Below are 23,760 nucleotides of genomic sequence, written 5' to 3'. Positions count from 1 at the left end.
GGCTAACACTAGACAACTTAATCTAAGATAGCAGTAAAAATGGCATTAATCCAGAATGAGGGTTTAGTGAGTTAACAGGATCATTTGAATCGGAAATCAGGGAAATCCTGGATTTTCTCATGGAAGAGTTGGGCTCACAGGAAAGCCTGTGTTCCAGAAACTGTGATTACAGAGGGTCTGTGTCTGCTCCTGTGGAAACTTTTGCCCTGAAACTAACTTGCTATATGGCAAGTTACTTTTTCCTCAGCTGGATATAAGGCTTTGACCATTGCTTGCCATTAAAAATGCCAAAAATCTCAGCCAGTTTGGTTGTTAATATGTTGTACCAGGTGTTTTTTGGCAACCAGGTTTCTTTTTCCGTTTCATTATCCAGAATATTCAGTATATGACTGGTGCATTGTGACAAAGTGGCCTATTTTTGGCCATATTTTTGAGGCCTTCATTATGGAAGGCATGTATTGTATCTGCTTTATGTCTCTCCTAACGACGTGCCAACGTGTGGAACAAAACAGCACTAATGATTTGACATTGCCGTCATAGCAGGTTGGTGCGATCTTAACCCCTTGTTTTTCAGTGAGATGGACAGAATAATGATATTAATATGCAGTGTTACACAACACCCCAAAGTACAGGCTTATTGTAGCATAGCATATTTATTTATACATTTATTGTATATGCCTTGCAGCAATTATGCACAGTCAGTAACCTGTAATAAGAAGTATATAGATAATAATTTTGCAGCACAGTTAAATATTTATTACTATGGTCAATGGTGTAAATGTTTGTGGTTTTTTGTTTTTTTTCAAGTCATTAATCATAAAATAAAGCATTGCCACAATAATAACCAAGCTGTAGAGATAACCATATGGGATTACACAATGTATGAATAAAAACTCCAGCATAAAATTAATTATCTCACATCCTGTTATAGTTTAAGCACAAGGTGATTGCAAATTTATTCGTGGCTGTGTAGGACTTCATGATTATAATTAATAAGGAGGGCCACTGTATGTTTGTAGGCAAACATACAGCTGTCAGAAAAGATTTTTCCAAAAAAGAAATTTTTTAATTAATTTGTTTTCAACAATAACGACTCATTTCCTGTTTCCTGTCTTTATAGACGGTGCTAATAAGCAGACTTATTGTTCTAACGCTCTTATCATCAAGGAGACAAAAAAAAAGAAAGTCCTTTACCTTGTCTGCCTCAATTTCCTGTGTTTCTCTAGTCTTTCTCCAGAGTGTATTGAATGTGCAGGAGTATCAACTGTACTGGTGAAACATTTGTTCTCACTCTCTCTCTCTCAAGAGCAATAAGTGCAGTAGCAGTGTTTTTTTTTCCTCAGGTATAGTTTCAGATCAGTGTGAGCAAGGTTGCAAAGGGCCTGTTCGAGAGCAGTTCTCTTTAAATCGCTTCATTACAACCATTTGGACCACAGAACCTCAAGGCTGTAGAAGGGTTTCTATGGTAACGTGTGTATTTGTGCATGTGTGTGTGTGTGTGTGTTCCTCCCTTAGGAAAATGGCATCGAGGCAGTCTTCGCTCCTCATCCTTGCCCTGACTGGACCCTCCCATGGGACAACTTACCAGAAGCTATCAACCCCACAGAAGGTAAAGTTGAATCTCTGCCTTGTGGATCTACTTTTTTTGCTTCCTCTATTTTCATTTTGCCCTTTTACTGTTTTCTGTGCTCTTTTGGCTTTTCTTTCTTCTTTATCTTTTTAATTGTTTCTGTTTGCTTGTTCTTTACTTGCTCCGTTTTCACCCCTTCCTATCTGCATCGAAACCTTTCCTCTTTTTACCTCCCCCATCTCTTTATCAATATGCTTCTCCATCACTCTGTCTACTCCTTCTTTCTCTCACCTTATTACTCAGCCAAAGTCAAAACAAATACCAACGATACTGTATATGGAGCAAGAGAGAGGACTGTGCATAAATATTTGCATAAAACCTTCCCGTACTCTTGTGGCCTGGTGATTTTCAGTAGCACTTTGCCGCCTCCCCAAAAGAAAAACATTAGCCACTGACAATCACAGAGCTCTCTGCTCAGCCTCAGCTGGATGTGTTTCCCCATGAGGCCCCCTAATGAATTTTAAACTGTTTATCTTTACGTGTTATCCTCCCTATGTTGTGGTGTGTCAAATAAGTCGGTGACAGAAACAGATTCAGTACAACAGAAACGCACAATAACCTGCACAAACAGAAGGTTTAAACAAATATTATACAACATAGAACTTATGTGTGTGCCTTGGTGGGTACTGATTGCAGTGAGAGCAGTATCTAATAGGCAGTGGAAGATTGTTGATTACTGCCTCAGGTGGCACTGGTGGAGCAGAGAAAATAAATCTCTATGTTTCTGTATCTTCCCTTGTCCTGCTTGCATTGTTTTTCTTCTTATTAGTGAGATGCCTGTGTCGGTATCAATGCTAAATGGTGTGCATGTGTTGGCGCAGCTGCATTATATCAGTGTTATTTTTACGAGAAAATGGAGAAGGCTAATAAAGGCATACATATAGAAAATGAATTTAAATATTTCCTTTGTCTTCATCACTGTATTATGTATTCATTTCTTGCTTCCCTTCATTTTCACTTATCTGGAAAATTGTGACAGACAGAAGTTCATTCACATTGTTTATTTCCTCCACTCATCAGAGAACATGTGAAAATGAAACCAGAAAGGCATTTCATTATCAAGATACTGTATATAAAATTCAGCTTCCTCACTCTTTTGGCTCATATGCTTGTGCAGGCTTTGCTTCTACTTTATTGCCGCCAACAGTATTCTGTTTTTCAATTACTGTATAGTTTTGAATCTAAACAAGAACACAAATGAATATTGAGTGAGTGAATAAACCTGATTTCTAGAATAAATTTCAAAACCACAGTTGCAAAGTGCTTTACAAGTACTCATGGAAATACAATACCATTAAAACAACAAAACAATTATAGGGAATATTAAACATTAAAACAACATGAATAGTGAATATACATGACATAATTACCATACACTATGTGTGTTTTTGTTTTTTCTGAAACTGAATTTGCCTGTTTGTGGTCCATCTCTTTACTTACAGTTTGTTGTTTTGGGTCAAAGTTTACAACAAATGATAATTTGTATTTCTGAGTTTCATTTTCTGGTGGTGTGAATATTCCACACACATCAATCTAATATGAAGTATTTGGAGTATTGTGACACAATTTTCATTGACTCAGTACTCAGCACAGGGCTGGATTTGAAATGAAACTGAATCACAGGTGTTAGCATGCTGACCCTGAGCTGTAGTTTAAGGGTATTTATGTTCAGAACAGATGGACAGTGTAGGAATTGTAACCATTTAATAAAAAGTACCCAAATTTTGGCGAAGAGAAAGACGTTGGGCATGATTAACATTAACTTTACTAAATATTTTACATGTAAGATTTGGTGCAAATCCTGTGCAATCAGTGAAGTCTATGACAAAAGGTCTATATTGCAACCATGGTCGCTTCTTGATTGTTTCGTGCATTTATTCTGGTCTTCAGCATTTGAAAACACATGACCAACTGGACTGAGATAAGGTGAACAGTCAGCCAAGAAAATTCCACTCTCCAAAAACTCCTTTGTTACTCAGCACTTTAACCTGTCACTGGTTTATTTCAAATATAATGTGCTGGATTAGAGTCAAAACAGTGAAACACATTATCATCCTACTACTTTCTGACTGTACTGTACTAGTTGTAATTTTTACAGCCACTTGTAGGCTATTAAGATATTTCCACAGGACATCTTAATCATCTGTTTCTATCAAAAAAAAACCCCACTGACATCTAAATTGAAGTGCTCTTGATGATGTGGGCAGTGCGTCTATTCTGAGAGTGAGAATCATGGAGAGGGACTAAATTTTAGTTGTCCCACTTTTGTCAGCTCTCTGCATGATAAACGCCACTGTTGATATCTCCTTCTGCAGTATTAGGTTGGTAGATAGGTAGCCCCTGCGTTTCAGTGTGTAATTAAAGAGGAGTAGAGACGAAAGGCAGCCAATTTGTCCTGAACCCCAGCGCGTGGGCTTTCCCATCTATCTGCTCCTACACTATACACAAATGGCTGCATACCCGCCTACACATACAGTACTACAGGGAAAATTGCAGCATTTTCCCCTTATGTATGCATACATATTTCCATACCTGCAAAACCAATATAGCACACACACACAAGTCTTTTAAAGCTTATTGATATGTATTCACTTATCTTTTTTTGTGTAAGTGCATATACAACAGAGTGCAGCCTGTCAGTATTTGGATAGTTTTGTTTCAACTCTGTGGGCCAGAGCACTTTCATTCGAAATGAAACATCGACTTTGAGGTTAAAGTGCTGACTTTCAGCTTTAATTTGAGTGTTTACATCCACATCCAATGAACTGTGTAGAAATTTTAGCCCTTTCTATCCATACCCCCGAAGGGTAAAAAAAGGCTACAATTTGTACACTATTCACGCAATATGGATGTGAAAACACCAAGTCAGTACTTTAACCTTGTAGTTGTTGTTTATTTGAAAGTCCTTATACTGGTGTAGAGCCAAAACAGTAAAGAACATATCACTTTCTTAATGCCATATGACTGCACTGTACAGTATATTTCTCTCAGACTTGCAGTATCTACTTCCACCTCCACGAAACAGGTGTAAGATAATCATACTTTTATGCACATCCGAAAAATTGTGCCTTATTTTATATATTGTTCCAGTCTGTCGACCCAACTAATTTGCATTCAGTGGTAACAAATCTTACACATTGATGCTCAGGCATGCACAATGTATAGAGGAACAAAGGGATCTCTATGCATGCAAGCTGTTTATATCCTCCTTGTGCAGAGGGCTGCTCTGGTAAATGCAGTGAGGGCTGTCTGCAGACAGGTAAACAGCAATGTGAACATAGGGGCCATTGTACAGAGAAGCCAGCGTCTTGTCTCCAGCACTCCACTTAATAGAGGGAGGAGGGGAGGTAGCAGATAAAGCAGGCTGGAGTGATGGAGTATGTGACAGTGGGAGATTGAGATAGGGGAGAGACAGCATGAGGAGAGACAAGAGTTATCTGGAGAAAACAAGGCAAGAGAAGAGGGGTGAACAAGACAATGAGGCATAAAAAGGGGAGGGCTGGTGAGGAAACCGCATAGTTGTCATGCTTGAGACATGCTGCTATTAGGTCCTCCAGGGTTGTTTTGGTACAAGGAGATGAGATGAGTTCCCATGTCTTTGTCTTAGGTTACAAAAGTATGACAGAAGTTGAACTGCTGGAGCGAAAACTGGCTCCATTTCTCTCTGTCTCCCTGCTGCGAGTACAACAGAGATATGATTGAGATTTCACAAACTCCACACTTGAGTGGTGTGAGTTTCCTTTTTTTTTTCTTCTTCTTCTTTTTCAAGGTTTGGTAGAACTGGGGGGAAAAGCTGAACAATGTACTGTATGTGGTTATTTGTAGATATGTTGTTATGTTGTTATTGTTATGTTGGGGCAAGCCATCATAATTGGCATCATAGTTGTTAACCCAATAATGACACCTTTTCCCAATATGAAATCCATAGACAACCTCTGGTTAGTGGTAACTGGACTTCAGAACTTGATTTCATCAAACTTAAAATGGAAGCCAGTCAGGTGGAACACTTTGACTCATATTAAATTTGTAGTAATTGTCTTCTTTTTACTGTAAATAAAACACAACTCCAAAGACGAGCAAAGATCTGATCATCTGGGCTGGACAGTTAATCATAAAACATATCCATATCCAGACAATTTATAAATTGTTATCCAATATGTAAATCCCTAACTTGTCTGTTTCTCTGTTCTTCTATGTTATACAGTTATTTTTCATGCCATCTTTAATTAGCTGGCTTTCTTCTTAAACCTGCAATAACTGATTTTTTAGCCATTGTAGTGTTGTGTTCACAAGCTATGAACAAAACACTGACATATTATCACTTTTTATGTTAATATGGTGAACATGTTAGCAAACAGTTACCTATTTACATATCCAGCAGATACAGAACAACAGTATCATTAATTAGGAGTCATGTTTGTGGTTACCTGGTGAATGTAATTTCAATATTTACTCTCCTTTTAGCTCTGTTTTTGGTCTCTATCAACTCCTGAGGAAAAAATCTGCCTTTTTAGCCACTAAATGCTCTACAATGTTCACCAGCTAGTTTCTAACTTTGTCTTTTATCTGCTGTTACTGGCACTATATTAGCGCACATTGGGTTTGTAGTGCTTTTAGTTTGTATCCATTCACATCGCAATCATAAAACAATCATCATTAAAACAATCACAAGCCTAATAAAAATATCAGCTAGTCAAACTTTAACTTTAACTGAAAGACGCTAAAACCCTCAGTAGCACTGAGAACTGCAGAGTCAGTTAATAATTCCCCCTCCTCCCCTTTTACATATAGTACAAATAGTCATGGGATGTATTGTTAATAGGACAATATTGATCTTAGCCTCAGACTTCATCTTTTCTTTATCTTCATCTTTTCTGCTCTACTAGAAATGTGAGTTATCAAACAAAGTGTGTAGTTACCCTGACAAAACATATATTTTAAAAGTCTTAATATACACAATTTTGGTTCTTATATTGTAGTCATATAACGTAATGACATCTGTACTGTATGGTGCATGAGGTCAACTTACATCATTATATTGCTCAGCCTGTAGCAGGGTCAAGTTAAGGGTAGCTTGTATGGGATCTTTGCACTATTGGCTATTCAGCAGTATCATGTGTTGTTACATGGTCTCCAGCATCCTGAGGCAGCATTAAACAGCTTCTGGAACAATGTTGCTGCAGCTGAGCTGGGATTTCCTACTCCTTCACAGACATCCTCCTGCATCATCATCATCTTCGTAATGTAAACCCCAGTTGAAATGTAAACCGCACCAGAAGTCTTGGCCCACGCTTTTCAGACTTTGCTTGTTTTTCTACACTGTTCATAGGTCTAATGAGTAGTTAAACATCTGTCTTGTTTAGCTTCCTGATGCCCCTTAGATGCTTATCAGACTGGTTTGGGAATTGGAAAACCTGTCTGTAAGATGCATCGAAGATGGAATATCAATCCAGTAACAGCTTTCAAATATCATTATGTAGGTAGTTATGCACTGTTTCTCTCTTTTTCTTTTTGTCTGTGTTATCGATGTTCTTCCATGACTTGGATTTAAAAATGTTAAATGTGTTCTGATACAGAGCTGTTCATCCACTGTTAAATCGGTTTGGCTGTGTGTAATGGGTGTGATTTCCCCTCAAGCATATCATCTCACTGTTATTGAACTTAGTTAAAGATGATTAGCTGTATTTGATTTAAGTCCAGATTTATGAATTTCCCTTACATTTTCGTAGACTGGATATTGACTGGGTGCCCCAAGGACACAGTACAATTTCTTTTAGCCGGACTTTATGCCAGTGTGTTACCACTCACTTTAAATAAAGGAATATGGCGATGACTTCATCTTCTCATTTACTGCAAATTGTTTCTTTAAGAGGATCATGACATGACATCCTTAATGATTCATTACTGTCTGACGTTACAGTTCACACAGGGTTTTAACTGACTCATAATCAGTGAAGGGTATTTGTAGAAATAATTCTCATTACAAATTGTATTCACTAGAGCAGTGCCCATTCTAAACGTGCCAGTTCGGAACGTGCCAATTGCTTATCATTGCTCAAGAACCGCATACATATGTATAAATTGACAGTTAAAATGATAAGGAATTAATAAATTCAATGGTTTTAATGCAGAAAGAAACTTCACCAGTGAAACTAGACTGAGGTGGAGCCATAGAAACAGTTTATGGGCTTTCATTTGTTGATTCTGCTGCCAGTCAAATGTGTATGCACTCCTACTGGCTAGTTTTACTGCCTCTGCCTCTGTTTTTTTCTCCTGTGTGCACTTGTTCGTCTTCTCAGGCAGTTTAACTGAGTGGGCGCATGCCTTTTTCCCACTCAGCCAGTCAGAGCCCAGAAGCCCCGCCCCATTGTGATGTGGCGTTGGACCACTTTGCTGATTTTCAACCTTATCTCTACCTATCCAAATTAGGGATACTATGTGAAAAACAACCGTTTTTAATGTTCTCAGTGTCTCTGGGGTGCAGCTGCAAAATCTGTTCTTCGTCCAGCACCAGCACCGTCATTTGATGCATACAGTGACGTAGTTGGAGGCAAGGAACTATAGGCTATATCAGTAGTTGTGCCTTCAAGGATGGTCAAAGGTCGGTCTCCCAAAACATTCCGCCTACCATGTTATGCTAGCAATAGGGAAAAGCAGACACTAAAATATCACACTACTAAATACTTTGAAATATTAGTATGTTTGGTAGAAAACTAGTTTCATGATACAAGGCTGAATATCATGCTGTGGAATCAGACACAACGCAGTGTGGAGGAGGAAGCGACCACCAGACCGGAGCTACGTTAAAGTGGCACCCGAGAGTGAGGCGCCTGCAGCCAGACAGGCAGCTGCACCATTGACCGGTCTCCGGTGCCGAGAGAATGGAGACAGAACAGAAAACTTTATGAGGAAAAATGTTTTGTAAATGAGAATAAGCCTCAGAGATATAACATCTCACTAACTTTGTCTTTGCTATACGGCCGCTCTGCATTCTGTAAACATATCGCCATTAGTGGATTGGACAGGACACAATGCATTCTGGTTGTTGTAGGTTTCCCCCTTAAGATCAGACTGTGGAAGTTACAACCTTGTTCTCAGTTTTCTCTTGTCATAGGGTACCTATTTCAAAAATAATAGCACATTTCCTCTACATAAGTGACCTAATTTTAAGAAACCATCATATTCACAGTGGTGAATTTTCCCTTTAAAGCTGCTCTTATCAATATGTTTACATTAACAATGGATTAAATGATAATGAGAAAAGGGTCACTCATAGTAATGAAACCAAAGTCACCTGACTCAGTTCCCCTTCAACTCTACAAAACTTTTCAGTGTCTTTTAGCTCATTGTTTTGGTTTTACAGCATGCAACTTTACTGTTTTAGTTCATTCTTACTGTTCTCACCAACCTCATCTCCAAATAGGCTCTAATAAACCCACTGTACTTGACTGGCACCAAATGACAGACAGAAAAAGTAAGTCTTGCTCAGCCAGAACACTATGGGTTAGCTCCCTCTGGTTCAACCTGAGTTACTGCCCAAAGTGAAAGAGTTAAACTATCTTGGGGTCTTTTTCATGAGTGGGGGATTCACATTTGTTGCAGTGTCTAATGGTTTTACTGATCTATTTGTATCAGCCCTCACCTATGGCTATGGACTTGATCACTCCTTTTTTTAATCCGAAGTCAGCCTCTCTTAAAATACACCATATTGTGATTAATTAAAATAAATTCCTTATCTTACTCTTAAGGGCATGGAAGCATCTATACTGAAATAGCAACTAAGCAAATATATATCATCTTCTCTGTACTTGACACTTAAATAAATCACACACGGAAGCCATTAAACATCCAATTCCAGGACAAACTAGAAATGTGGTTGGTTGAAATATTTTGGTTTAACTCCTGCACTACATCAGTCTGAACACAAATACATTTCCCCGTCTCGCCTGTGGAGCTTGTGCACTAGACTTTAGTCGGCCAGCTGAATTGGAGTCTGTGTGCATGGCTGTTTTTCCTGTCCAGCTGTCAGGCTGAATGGAGCTCTGCTGAGAGATGCACAGCAGGCTTAGTCACAGATCTGTTTGACTGTTGGACTGCACATTACCACATCAGCGTAGTCTAGATATAATGTTGACTGATTCTTTCTGGCTGTCTCCCTTCATGTTTTTCTGCAAGTATATCTGTTATTTTTGGGTTTGCTGCAAGTTTACAATAAGTGATAAGGGCAAAGTCGAGGTATAGGGCAAGATAACATTACAAAAGAAAAGTCTGTGTCAGATACTTGTGAAGAGGTGCTTGCCATCCTTATGCCTCTGTCAGACATGTTGATCTAGATGCTTGTGCTTTTGACACAAAAAACAACACTCTACTTATACCAGTCCTTTTTTGATGTAGAGCTCAGCACCAGAATAATTTCTGTGTCCAGTGTCCCAACACTAAGCTATACCTTTCTAATCTCACCTTTGATATTTTCAGCTATTTATTTCCTTTTTTCCTCCACTCCAACTGCTTGTAATGAATACAAATTCCACATCAGAGTCTCTTGTAGAACGTTTGATCCGGAAAGCAAGAAGATTAACTGAAATTGCAACAGTTCTTCAAGAGCGGGTTTCCCGGTCATGCCTTGAACCTGGGGTCGCTTTTAATTTACACATGTCCTTGAGACATGACAGTGGATTTCTAAATTTGTGGAAAGAAGAGTCTACAGTCATCCTGGGAGCTATGTGAGACTATTTACGCACAGTAGTGCTTTGAGCTGCATGCTAACACGCTTGTAGTGACAATGCTATCATGCTGACGTTTTGGCAACTGTGTTCACCATTTTAGTTTTGCATCTTAGCATGCCAGCATCTGCTAATGAGCACTAAACACAAAGTACACCTGAGGTTGATGGAAATGTCAACAGTTTTGCAGGTATTTGGTCATAACCCAAAGTATTGGAAATATCAAATTTTTGACCTCATGGTGCAGCTAGATGAAAAGTCAGGGGATCACCAAAGTTATTACAGTTTCCCTGAGTGGAACATGAATAGCTGTACCACATTTCATGGCTATCCATCCAACAGTTGTTGAGACATTTCACTCATAACCTCAAATGTCAACTTCATGGTGTAGGTAGGGGATCATCAAGATCAGTAGGCTTCATCCTCTGGGGACAGTGGATGTTTGTACGAAATATCTTGGCAACTAATGCAATAGTTCGGACCAAAGTAGTTGACCGACAGGCTGACGTTGCTGTAACGCACCGTGAGCATAGCTAAAAGTTGCATCTGTAAAATGTAAAAATGGTTTTAGATTTTCTTTTTGCCTTCAAGGAGAGGTGTGTGCTCATAATTTTTCCACGTAAAGCTGTCAGTGCATGTGTAATAAAGGTAAATTGGCTGTTATTAAAACTAGAGATCAGAGAGCTTTTTTGGAGAGCATATGTTAATACAAACACATAGATGGGATTTTAAAATGTTGTTAATATAGCTTTACTGGGCATATCTGTTTATACTATGTGCTGGCATTTAGTTAACACCTTGTTCCCTTGGGCTTACAGCTCCACACAGCAGGCTGTGACTCCCAAATCACTCCTCTCATTCTCAATTAATTGAACTCATTAGAGCCTTTAAATTGGAGATTTAAAGATACGCAGTAAACATGGGACCAAGCACAACAGGCAACTAGCTTTGTTACTCCCAATTAGAGTGATAATTGGCACTTTATTTCTGCAATTCAAGTTCAAACACATCTAGACTCCCTGGAGGGATACCGCAGAGTTTCACTATTTGCAATGATGTTTGAGTTGTGCCCATTTAAATGCAGAGCCACTGGCTGCCTCCATGATGAGCTCCTTGCAAATGTCATATCATGAATATTAATTTGTCTCCTTCGTTTTGTTTTGTTCAATAATCTCTGGTGAGGCATTGCAGTGTGAGTATGGAACAGGGAGACAATTTGCCTAACCCTCAGCCAGCTTTCAGTGGGTTTTGGATTACATAGTGTTTCTTGCGCCGTTTCACTCGACTCATAATTAATTACTGATTAGTGTTTTCAGCCCTGAGCAGAATGTAAAACCAAATCTTTTTTTCAACAAGCTTTTCCATTGGCGCACAGTTTACTACGCTTTGTCTATAAAATTTTATACGTCTGGGATGTAGAGATGACTTTTCGAAGCTAAAATTGAATTGATTAAATGATTTTCTGTTGTTGACATATTGTTTCTGTCATTGAGGTATGGGAAATATATTTTTGGTTTTGTTGAACGGAATGACAAATGTTTTCTGTTTATTCAGAAGATACCCAGCAGCACTGGTTAATAATAAAAGATGAATAATGGAAAAAAAGCTTTTTCAAGACTGACTGACCTGTAAAATATTCCTGTAATATAAAAGTCATCAAAAGTTATCACAAATTGTCATAGGAAACAGTGGAGGAATTCCTATTACTTGACATGTTACATATACTGTATGTGATGGGGGTGAAATCAGTTTATAATTACAGTATTAGTATTGGATTTGTTTGGCCTAATAAAAATATGAGATAAAGTAATATAGGAACTATTGCCATAGTTTCTTAGCAGCCCTCATGTGGATCCTATATGATCAGGGCTGTACTGATACACTCAGCTCACAGTGTGATGCTATCACAGTACCTTTACTAGCTATGGTTTGTCTCCCTTATTTAATTCTCCTTGGGAGTAACATATAGCGAAAAAAGCAATGTTCTTTTTTTTCTTTACAATAGATAACATAGATTTCTGTGCAAAAAGCAAGTAACATAATCTCTTAAATGCAAAATAAAGTCATCCTGTTTCACTTATGGGTCTTAATATATTGTACATAAAGTTAAACTGAAGGATAAAAAATGCCTTGATGAGAATGTCCTCATTAAGATGAAAAGCCAAAGTTTTAACTTGGTTGCACTGGAATTCCTCAATATAATGAGCCGCAAACTTCAAAGTATGGTTGCCATTCAGTTTATACAATGTGAAGTGATATTCGGAGGCAGCATGAACACATAGAAAGTCAACGGAAAGATGCAAATGGAGGCAAACAGATGCAGATCAGCACTTGCTGAGTTGCATGTGTGAAGCGGAGGGTGTGATGGAAAATAAATGAAAGTTAGATCCTATTTGATGAATAATATGTTCCACCGCAGCCTTGAACCAATTCAGTTACCCAAATTAGCAACTCTCGAGTTTAAAAACATTAACTTGATACTGCATTTGGAAAGATGCTCAGTACATTTGTCGGTCTCATTTTGTCTCATGCCAAGCCAATTTGTGGCTTGGCATGTTATGTAATATTGTGCATGTTCACAGACTGTTGTTACAGTTAATTACAGACAGTGCTTCACAGAACAGGTCTCTGTACTTTATGTTTGTTCTTTTGTTTATTCCTTTCAGTCTGTTGCCTTTATATCTCTCTTTCATCATGTTTTTCTTTTTTCCATTTCTGTGTTTATTTCTTCTCTTTATCTGTTTCTCTCTCTTCTGTTCTGCTGCCCTGCCTATCCTGCCTGCCTTGCATTCTATTTACATTTCTTACCACTTTAATTTTTTCACTCCCCCTTCAACATGAGTCTGACATGCAATATACCATTCCCATATACGCACATCACTTTTGTATTTGTTGTTTTTCCCATCGCTGAACAAAGTCGTCTCCCCGGAATTCCTCATTTTGTCCGCATAGGCTCAAACAAAGGCACAAGTCTTATTATTTTCTGTATCTAGTCAACACTGTAATAGATGTGTCATATTTGGTTTCAGTGTGTACTGTGAGATGTGCTCCTATTGTGGAAGAGACCTCCCCCAGTGCCCACATCTAATTTAGCTCAAAAGAAGTTTGTGTATGGACTTTGGCATGTATGTCTCTGTTGTCTGAGGTCTACATCTTGTTGATGGTGGAGTTGTCCTTTGTGTTTTTTACACCCTCATGGAGTTGGCTTACACTGCTAGGGGTGAGTTGTCATTTCTATGTGTGTATGTGTGAATGAGTAAGTATGTGTTATGTCTGTTTCTGCATCTGCAGAGCATTTAACAATAAACATAAATCACCAGTTGCAAGGGCCTCCGTAGCTTTTACATTCTGATGTCTATAATGGCTGCCAGAGATACAGTATTGTCTACACAGCTGTATATATTTGGCTATTCAAATGTGGAGAATCACTGATCTCCTTGGAGTTACACAACCATGCACAAATCTGTCCTTTTGTCAAAATGTCATATCATATTCATGGAATCATTTTGGTTTGCATTTTGCAAGAACTGGAAGCAGAGAGCATTGGACAAGTTTTTGGGGACTTGCTAAATTTGGAGAGTAACAATGACTTGTATGAAGTTTTTGAGTATGCAGGTGGCTCAGTAAGACAGAATAATGTTTCATCTAAATCCTGTTCTAATTATCCAAAGGGCACATGTAGCGTTTGTGGCCAATCTGTGGTCCCTTGATTCTTGTTCCACTTTCCTAAATAAGAATATGTGTGCAGTGCCAAGACGTTTGCAGATATAATAAGGAAATAGATACATTGAGACTAAGTGTTTCCTTTTCATCACTGAAATTATATGTGTATTTCAGATAACACCAAAGGGATAATGGGATGAAATCTGTCAAGACAGAGAAGTTTTTTTGTGGGAAATTTCAAACACCATAAGTCTGCTGTGACAATATAAGCTAAATGCACAGTGTTGAAGGGAGAATCCCTTTATTTCTCTCAATAGAGGGGCCCTCGCTTTGGCAACCCAACCATAAAGGTTTCTGAAAGAAAACTAGGAGGAGCAGGGACACCAACTGGCTGGAGTCCAGCCAGCCTTTATTTATCCTTGAGTTAGCACTGCAAGGCTAGGGCTAAAAGCCATACTGGCTGGAAGATTTTACAAAAGTGGCAGGCCAAAAGACGTTGACATGGCCCTCCAAAGATGCCAGCATTGTGCCACTTACTCCCTGACTTTGACAGCTCCGGCAGAGTACAGAGACCAAGGGATGAAGGGGAAGATTGTGCACTGAAAGAAAACAAATGAAAACAAATGGGTGAAGGAGATTTTCAGGAGACAACTGGAAGAACAGGTCGATTTAACTGTTCTGCCAACTTTATCTTCCTGAAATATTTGTTTTATTCATACTTGTATTAAAAATATATTTTTTATAGAGAAAACTTGCTGTTGTGCTGAAGAAAAAACATAGACCATACCACTTAAAATTTGCTCCTTTGAATTACTAAAATGATTTTGTCAGAAGTTAAAACATTGATAATGCCTATTCTAATGTGCATCAATTTCCAATACAATACAATACAATATGATCAATTTTGTCATGTGCCCTTGTCTGCAAGGCTCCAAACAGACTGTCTACGTGCAGCCCAAAATGTATTACTGCGTGGAGTCTACACACCAACAAACATGGGAATGTGTCCATGTATGCAGAAACCCAATGTACCATCTATTTTGAAGTAAAGGGGGCACTGAGGGCAAGTTTGTAAGAAATACATGATAAATGGGTGAGTACTCCACCTTGACATCAAATTATCATGTATTGATATTTGCTAATGGAGAGTTATTCAATGATCACTCTGTCCAAGTTCCCTACAGCTGAAGATATGCAGTTGTACTTCTATCTTTCTCCGAACTTTCTCAGTTGGTTAGTTGGGAAACTGGTTACATTTGACTTTCTTGGGGTTCAGTGATGCATCATGGAACAGGGTAAAAAGAAGGAAGTGTTGCATTTTGGTCGTCTTTTACAGCCAGTCCTGTTTTCTTGTTTCAATTTAGAACAATCCTGCTTTTGAAGTATCACATGTTGATATGTTGGACTTTAAAAACTATCTCAAGTCAGCAGACTGAGCAAATCTTATGTTTACTTTGTGAATATGGTTTACCAATGTGTCAGCTTATGGGTAGCCTTAGGTCATTTGTTCCTTACCTGAGCTGAGCTGTGAATGCGCCGGCCAGGATCAGTGCAGTTCATACTTTCAGAACAACTAAGGACAAATCTTTTCCTCTGCCCATGGCAAACACAACTTCACTGACAAGACGGATCGATTCCAAACTCCCAAAGTTTTAAAGCAGAAGAGTGTTGATGTGTTTGCCACCTCCACTTCAAGCAGCGCAGTGAACAGCACTCAGGAGACATGTTGCAAGACAACATTTAGCCTACACAGTGAATGGTAGCCAAAAGGATAAATATATATCTGTCTGCCAGGCATGTGCCAGTATGAAAATATCATAATATATTTATCTTGGCCAGATTATACAATATTATTTTGATAAATGTGAAATATATTGGTGAGTTTGCCATGGTGGTTGCTTTAGCTCTCTTTGACCACTCTCCTAAAACATTTCCTACAAATAGTTTCTAGTTGAGCTTTTATATACCCCAAATATCAACATTTTTCACCACAAATACTCTTTGATGAGAAAAAAATTTCTGTTGGTGTGATAAATGTGTGAAGGGTTGGAAAGGCATTGCATTGTGCTTGTTGTTGGTTGTTTTGACAAGACAAATGACCCGCAACAAATTCTGATGGCTTAAGGTCTCTGCAAACCAGTATTAGACACGTTGGCATGTTACAATACTAAGATATTGGCTTATGGGTAACACTTTTTACCAAACAGAGCTAGTTTCCCTAAGAAGGTTCATAATACATAATAATACATACTGTAGTTTTGTACTAATTATGGAGAAAGTATGAAAAATTGTGAGACTTTAGTCTTAAATTATAAGCAGTTGTTATTTTCCAGAAGAATTTGTGTGAAAGAAATACTCTATTTAAACTTATGTTAACATTAATTCATTATTACTTTTTTTATTGTAAACTTATTTTCTGTATAAGCTCTATTGTATGCTTGTAGACCAATTTCACATTTTTGCGTACTCAGTTGACCTGCTGTGCACAGATTGAATGACTCTACATCTAAATGGAACGTGTACTAATTGAAATCCTGCACTCCACACCAAATTACATAACTCATTTCAGGAATATTAGCAGTTTACATATCAGGTCCTTATCAGGAAATTACAGGAGACAATGGGATCTGGAAAATGAAGTGTCACTGGCTTAGGTTTGCTAGCATGTAGGGCTGAAACTAATGATTGTTTTCATTATAGATGTATTGGTCAATTTGTTTTTGATTATTGAGCAATTATGTAGCATATAAAATATGAAGCATAAATATAATCTTTTGACTGACAGGCAAAAAACCCAAATGGATTCAATTCATAGTGAAAAAGAAGAAAATATTGAGTTTAGAAGTTTTGACCATCAAGTAAGTGGAATCTTTATACACTTCTATGATAAACTGCAAACTGAAAATAGACAGTAACTAACTGACAAATAATTTCAGCTCTACCAGAATTAATTCATATTTTTCATCATCATTTATCATACATGTAAAAGTAAAAGTGTTACGTGTGTCTTGATGTGATTCTCTGTTTGTGTGTAGTTGGTGTTATTTTGAAGAGCACAACAGTTTTCTAGTATGTCCATTTTGAAACAAAACAGCGCAGACAAATTCGGTATGTGCTGTGACCTGTAAGAGCGACCATGAGTCCCATAATTATGCAGACCTCTCGCCTACAGCTACGTCTGGTCATGTTTTGACAGACATTCCAAAGCTGTTGAAGGATGCACGGTGAGAAGTTTTTTCCTCTTCTGTTTGTCTTCATTACCTTTCATTTTTCTTGTCATCACAGTCTTACGCAAATACATTGAAAAATGTCAGTGAGGGCTGCTGTGAAAGCACACTTTTATTTTTTGCTGACATCTTGTCAACAATTGAGGCTTTCAGTATCGTGAATGTTTTTTTTTTTTTACTTCAAGCCGACTCAACAAGATTATATTTAGTTACTGCTCAGTGGCTGTGCCTCCAACTTTAAAAAAAAAAAAAAAAATGTCACAGCACAATTGCTGTAATGTTGTGTGTTGTTGCAGCTTTCAGGATTGTTCCCGAGAATATTTCCACTGCCAGAAAAGCACTATGGATTTATATGTCTCTCCTGTTATTAATTACCATCATCTTTGCAAAGATGTGCCAAAGTTCATTTCCTCTCCCTTTGGTCCGTAGATTTCTGTAATAAAGAACGTAGTCAAATGCAAACTGTTCTGCACCAGTGCATATGTTTCAAAGTGCCAACAAGGCATTTCAAATGTCAAATAATGGTGAAGCCATTGTAAGTTGTCTGCAGAAGTCTTTGCCAAGGTAAAATTAAGCCAGCCAGTTAGAAATTTTGTCCATTCACGAAAACATAGGTTACTGCCAAAACCTTGTCAGATAAAAAAAAAAAAAATGTTAAAGGTGCCTTTAACTCTATGTGGGACTGTGATAAATCATTTTACGTCCTTCTACAGAAAATAATGTCATGCAAAGCAAATCCAGCACTGATTCAGAACAGTTTTTAATTTGTTGGCTTATATTTCAAGAAATGGCTCCTAGTCTGCATTCTGTTCCAGTCTCCCTGTGTTGATGCTCTCACATCTCCGTGGGAAGCAGCTTCTTTTGCACACACCAATAAACTACACTGCAATAATAGAAAACTTTCACAAAGACTCAGTTCGTGTTGTGAGGGAAGTCTGCTTGGCTCATTCTGTGTTGTTTTAAAGATATTAAAAGACAATGCTGAGAAAATGTTCAAATTAAAGAGGACAGTCTTGAATGTGTACTGACTGGATATAGCAAGTGTGTAATTATAGTTTTGATTAGCTATGTGCCAAATGTTTCCCATGCACAAAACCTCTATATATTTCAATGTGTAATAGTGCAGCCTTATAATAACCTCTTGGGTTTAAAGAGTTTGCCGATTATAATAACAATTGTAAAGCTTCAAGTAAGTGTTTGAACAAGTGAATATGTGATGTATTTGTGATACTGTCATACAGTTTGGATCATTTTTTCTCAACGTAAAGAAGGTTAAGGGGAATATTTAAGGAAAACACAGATTTTAAGAGGTCAGTTTTTTTCCTCTCTTCTCAGTCAGTGCTGTAATATGTGCCATGTTGTTTAGCCTTCAGCTTTCCTTTCGTACGCATTTGTCAGAATCTCAGTAATCCATTTTACCTTTGTTACTGAGCTCTAGGCAGTTTATTTATTAGCTGCTCAGCAGCACCTCTATAAGAGCTGTGCTCTTTATTTTGGTTGATCAGTTTGCTCCTGCAGAACCCTTGTGTGCAACTCACAGCACTTAAGGGACAAGCTGTTTGCACTCTTTCAGTCATATAAAGGAATTACCGTATACTCTCTTACACCTGTACAGTCAGGGATGTATGAGCCAGCCCTCGGTCAGTACATGGCACATTCACATACCTGGACCAGTTGTGGTTCTGGTCACTGTGTGAATCAAATATTTTATTCCGCAACAACACCACTGTGCTGCTGCCATGTTTAAGTGCTAACAGTTTTAAAGTAAGTGTGCTTTAGATTTTTACCTCTCCAGTCATGCTTGGAGCTCCCACACCACCCTTGTGCTTGTTTTCATAAAACACAGCATTGTTCTGAGCAACCTCCAAGACAAGCAAACATCAGTATTGCTCCTCAGAAGTACTAGGACAGCTAACCTGATACACTGGTACATTCATGACTGCTTGAGCAGACCTTAGGCATTCATTCAACAAGATGATATGATCAGAAAAGAAAATCAGACTGAGATGGAAATGATCCATGCATCTCACCGTTCTGTTTCTATATCACTACACCAAACTGCACATATGAACAAACACATCCAGAGTGCTTGAATGCAGACAGATTGTCAATGTGCATGACCCAACGTGTACATGCTGCGTCATTCCTTTTATACTGATGTGTACACATATGTATGAAACAGAATGCAAAGGTTTGCTCTTTTAAGAGCTACCCAGTCTTGCTTACTTCCAGTGCAATATGTGCATGTCTCCGTTCCCACCAGTGAGTCTTTCCAGAGTTTGGTCTTGATTTATTGACCTGCACTTTTGCCAGTTTGTTTTCATTAAATTGGCTGCGAGGTTTGAAAAAATATGAGCTCATAAAAAAATCATTAAAGTTGTCCTTCTCCTTGAAGAGTTTAAACATCACCACATGAAAACATAAACCAGTGTCTTATTTATTTTATTGAATGTTTATTGTCAAATTTATTACTTGTCTTAGCTATTGAGTGTTAATATTATGTATTATTATGATCTTACAAGAGCAGCTGTCCCAAACTGTTTCTACTGGTATACTTTAAGCAGTTTAACAATATTGACCTAAATCGACATCATGATGAACATAAAATGACTCCCCAGTTTGCAACAACCTTTTTCAAGGCTGCAACTAACGAATATTTTCATTATTGATTAATTTGTTGATTATTTTCTCAATTAATCAATTAGTTGTTTGGTCCATAAAATGTCAGAAAATGATGAAAAATATCAGTTGCTGTTTCCCAAAACCCAAGGTGACATCTTCAAATGTCTTCTATTGTCCCGACCAACAGTCCACAACCCAATGATACCCAATGATACATAGAGGACTAACAAAACCAAAAAAATTTACATTTGAGAAGCTAGAATCAGTGGATTCTTAATTATCCTTAAAATATGACTTAAAATGATTAATTGATTATCAAAATAGTTAGCGATTCATTTAATAGTTGGCAACTTAATTGACTAATCATTGCAGCTCCAGCTTGTTTTGTTAAAAACATTTGATGATGAGAATCTCTGAATAAAACAAAGTTGACAGAAATAACACATTTAATATCTTTTGTTTTTATTATTATTTCAACTTCCTTTCCACTCAAAAATGTGTTGTTTTTTTGTTCCTACAATTGAATGTTTGAGCCTCACTGTGCAGAATGATTTATGTGCAGAGTTTAACACTAGAAGGCTGTTTTCATGTTAATCTGTGGTGATGTGATATCACAAGTAGTTTGGAAGCCAATCCTGGTCCAGTATGCAACTTACACAAGTTTGATGTAGAAACTCACAAGCATCCAGTGTACACACAGTGAAGTAGGAGACATGTTGTGTCCAGCAGTTAAACTTATGATATGATATATATTTGCATATTAATGGTTTTTGGAATTTTTAATGAGGCAGAAGGAATCGAAAAACATATCAAACACATGTGATTGTTCCAAGCAGGTTATTTTTTACATGTCTGGAGGAGATCTTTAAATTAAAATGCATGATTTAATAAAAACAAATGACCCAACAATATATGAGTCAATATATGGTGTTAATTACCATCAAATAAAATAAATAATCCCTCATAGTTCTTTTCTGTCACATGCTCACAAGTTCTTAGAAGCAGTCAGTTTTAGGACACTGTAAAGAATTTCTCTGACTGGTAATATTAGCATTTTTCTTCTCAGACTCACCATCTTCTAACATGACATCATGTGACATCGTTTTTCTTGGTCGTTGGCAGATGACACTGTCTGGGACATTTCTGTGATAAAGATGTCTGGAGACGCATTCCACCCATTAGGAATATTTTTCCTCAGTGGCAGCAAAACACATAATATGAGCCAGCAACTCCTGTAGGTTAAACTGGGCTTATTGTACAAAGTGTACAGTAAACCCAGTTTAACAAATAATCTATAGTGCAATGCTCTCTTACAGTAACAAGCTCAGTCTATAACACAAGAGCTGGTGCTTGCTCTGTTCAAAGACAACATGTACTGTAGGGAGTACATAATACAACCCCTAATGTAATTTCCAGAAAATAACATTATGTACAGGTATATTTGGCTAATAAATCACTAACTAGAGTTAGCAATCATTTTTCAAAACAAACATAAAATCCAACTGATTCAGACCAAAATACCGAATTCTTAACTTCAACATAACACAATCTAAACTTGAATCTTAAACCAGCCCTGCTTATGTCTGCTCTTTAAACCAGCATGTCCTCTGAGAGATGGTAGCTGTCAGATCCTGCAGAGCCCAAACAGAGGCCCCCTGTGCCTCAGCAGTGTGTTTACATTCTAATCTGTGTGATGGACCTGCTTGATAAGTCCCTGGGTAGTTCTGCAGCATCAGGGGAAAAAGGAGGAGATCAGGGCTCACTGCCAGCAGCAGCAGCAGCAGTGGTAGCCACCTTTTTGCAGTAGAGGACACACTGGCTAATGGATCCTCAGTCTCCCCCGATGACGCAGCCACAGCATGTTTTTTCCTCACTGAGCATCGAGATATGTCGAGGCAGAGTAAATCTGCTGGAAAAACAGAAACATCGTTTCTATGATACCAAAAAAATGTGGCCCTGTCATCACTGGCTTTGTGCCAGTAGTTTTCCGGGTGGGATGGTGTCCCTGCCCCTGTTCATAAACACCACCAACATCAGTATATTCCACGTTCTGGCCCACATCAACCTGTGGAAGGAGGTTAAACTGAAAAAGACTTTCAGAAGAACACACCTGCACCCCATCAGATTCCAACCAAAGGAACATGTCAGAAGAATATACTTAGGGGTCAAGGAAACGTAAACTTGGACAAGTAATTACATTTTCAACTGAAAAGAAAGATATAAATTGTGGCAGGCCGGTATGCATGATAGAAATCAACATTTGTCCAATGCAGGCAAATCTAAATATCCAGAGAATATTATTATGTTGCATGTAAATTGATATACAAACAAAAATATGTGCGTGAACGTTTGTCCTTATGTACACTACACTGCAAAAAAATATTAGGTATTAACTTTACACATTCACCTCCTTTTTAAAACAAGAAACACATCTATCAGATGAGATAATGCCACTTTTTCTCAGTGTCGTTTCCTGATTTCTAGTACTCAGAAATGAGTGCTAGTATTTTCAAACAAAACATAAGTAGTCTTAACACACAAGTATTATGAAAATGATCATTCTCGGAAATTATTGAAATTTTCATTGGAGTTTTGATTGGAAGCATGTAAACTAATTTTACCACATTGGTGAATGTCTTGTTTTACTTTGTCTAAGAGAATATATATTTATGATTCAATAAAGGTCGACTGATCAAATTTTTGTCTAAAAAAGAAAAAAAAGGAATTATATTCCATGATGTCAAGTCTCAGTTTAGAAAACTTTCTTTGAATCGTGTTTTTTATATTCCCTCACTTCTGGTAAGATGTTCTCAGACGTATAGCTTGACTTGATGCTTAATTTTCACCTCTTACATGATAATTTATGCGTGTTCATTTGCATTTTCATACATACTTGGCAGACAGTGCCTCACTTTTTTTTTTATTGCTAAAACATCTGAGCTCTTCCTCATTCTTGCACATGCAGTGTGATGTGAATAATGACAGAGGAAGGGAGTTGAGTAATGTCCACCTGTCAGCAGCTCTTCGTGGTAGGGGATCATTTGAGCCTGGCTGGATGACAGTTGCAGGCAGTTTCTGTCATACTTGTGATTGTTGCGTCTGTTTATAAAGTGGCTGGAAGACAATAGATGTTGGGATGCAGGACAAAAAAATAAGTGGAAGAAAATCAGGGTGCAGATTGATCTCGATCCTTTTGGGCTCTCTGTGAATAACATGGTCTGTGATTGTTTTTCTCTCTTTCAAGTTGAAGCTTGGATAAAACTCCTGAGGTTTCCATGTCAAAACCGTTCTGCTATATTTTAGTCACTAAGCGTCATTCCCTGGTTGTATTTCACTGTCATTAAGGCTAATGGAAGGTGTCACATCACATTTTTTTCTTATCCTGGCAACTTTGGCATCATGTTGTCATGTAATGATTTTGTTTGTTGAATCGGGTGACCTTCCTTCAATCATAAAGCCTAAACTCAAGCCCTGCATTGATTAAATATTCTTCCTGCTGTAGTGGCTAATTCACAGACTGTGACAGAGAGAAATTACAGCTGCATTCAATTTATGTCATACTTTAACAGTGATGACAGGGTTACCTGCAGAGGGTCACAAACACACCGTGCACCAGGTCTGTTGATTGGTTTGTCTTAGTATTGTTTCAGTTGCCTGTACAGATCAGGGTTATGACGGCAGCAGAGTAGCTCTCCCAAGCTGTACTGCTGTGGGGAAAAAATAAATTATTCATTATTACCAACCTTAATCATGCCATAACCAAACTGTGGTTAGTATATGTGGAGACTGGGGGAAATAACTGATAAATGTTGACACTGAACATGCAAAAACCTCATTATATGTGCCAGAATCAATACAACCCATCATTAAGTGACTGAAAAAAGACATTATGAAA

At 37.9% G+C, this 23,760-nt stretch overlaps 1 protein-coding gene across 1 annotated transcript in view; it reads left to right on the top strand.

Annotated features, from left to right (window-relative positions):
- The window catches only part of gstcd (glutathione S-transferase, C-terminal domain containing), a 47,385-nt gene that overhangs the window by 5,646 nt on the left and 17,979 nt on the right, over positions 1-23,760 (top strand). Inside the window, exon 5 of the mRNA XM_042425945.1 lies at positions 1,516-1,609. Coding sequence (XP_042281879.1) covers positions 1,516-1,609 — 94 coding nt within the window. The remainder of the gene's footprint in view (positions 1-1,515; positions 1,610-23,760) is intronic.

This window comes from Thunnus maccoyii, chromosome 2 (assembly GCF_910596095.1).
Source record: "Thunnus maccoyii chromosome 2, fThuMac1.1, whole genome shotgun sequence".
NCBI classification, from domain to species: domain Eukaryota; kingdom Metazoa; phylum Chordata; class Actinopteri; order Scombriformes; family Scombridae; genus Thunnus; species Thunnus maccoyii.
The sequence above is the reverse complement of the archived record's forward strand: the minus strand, read 5'-3'. Positions and strand labels throughout refer to the sequence as shown.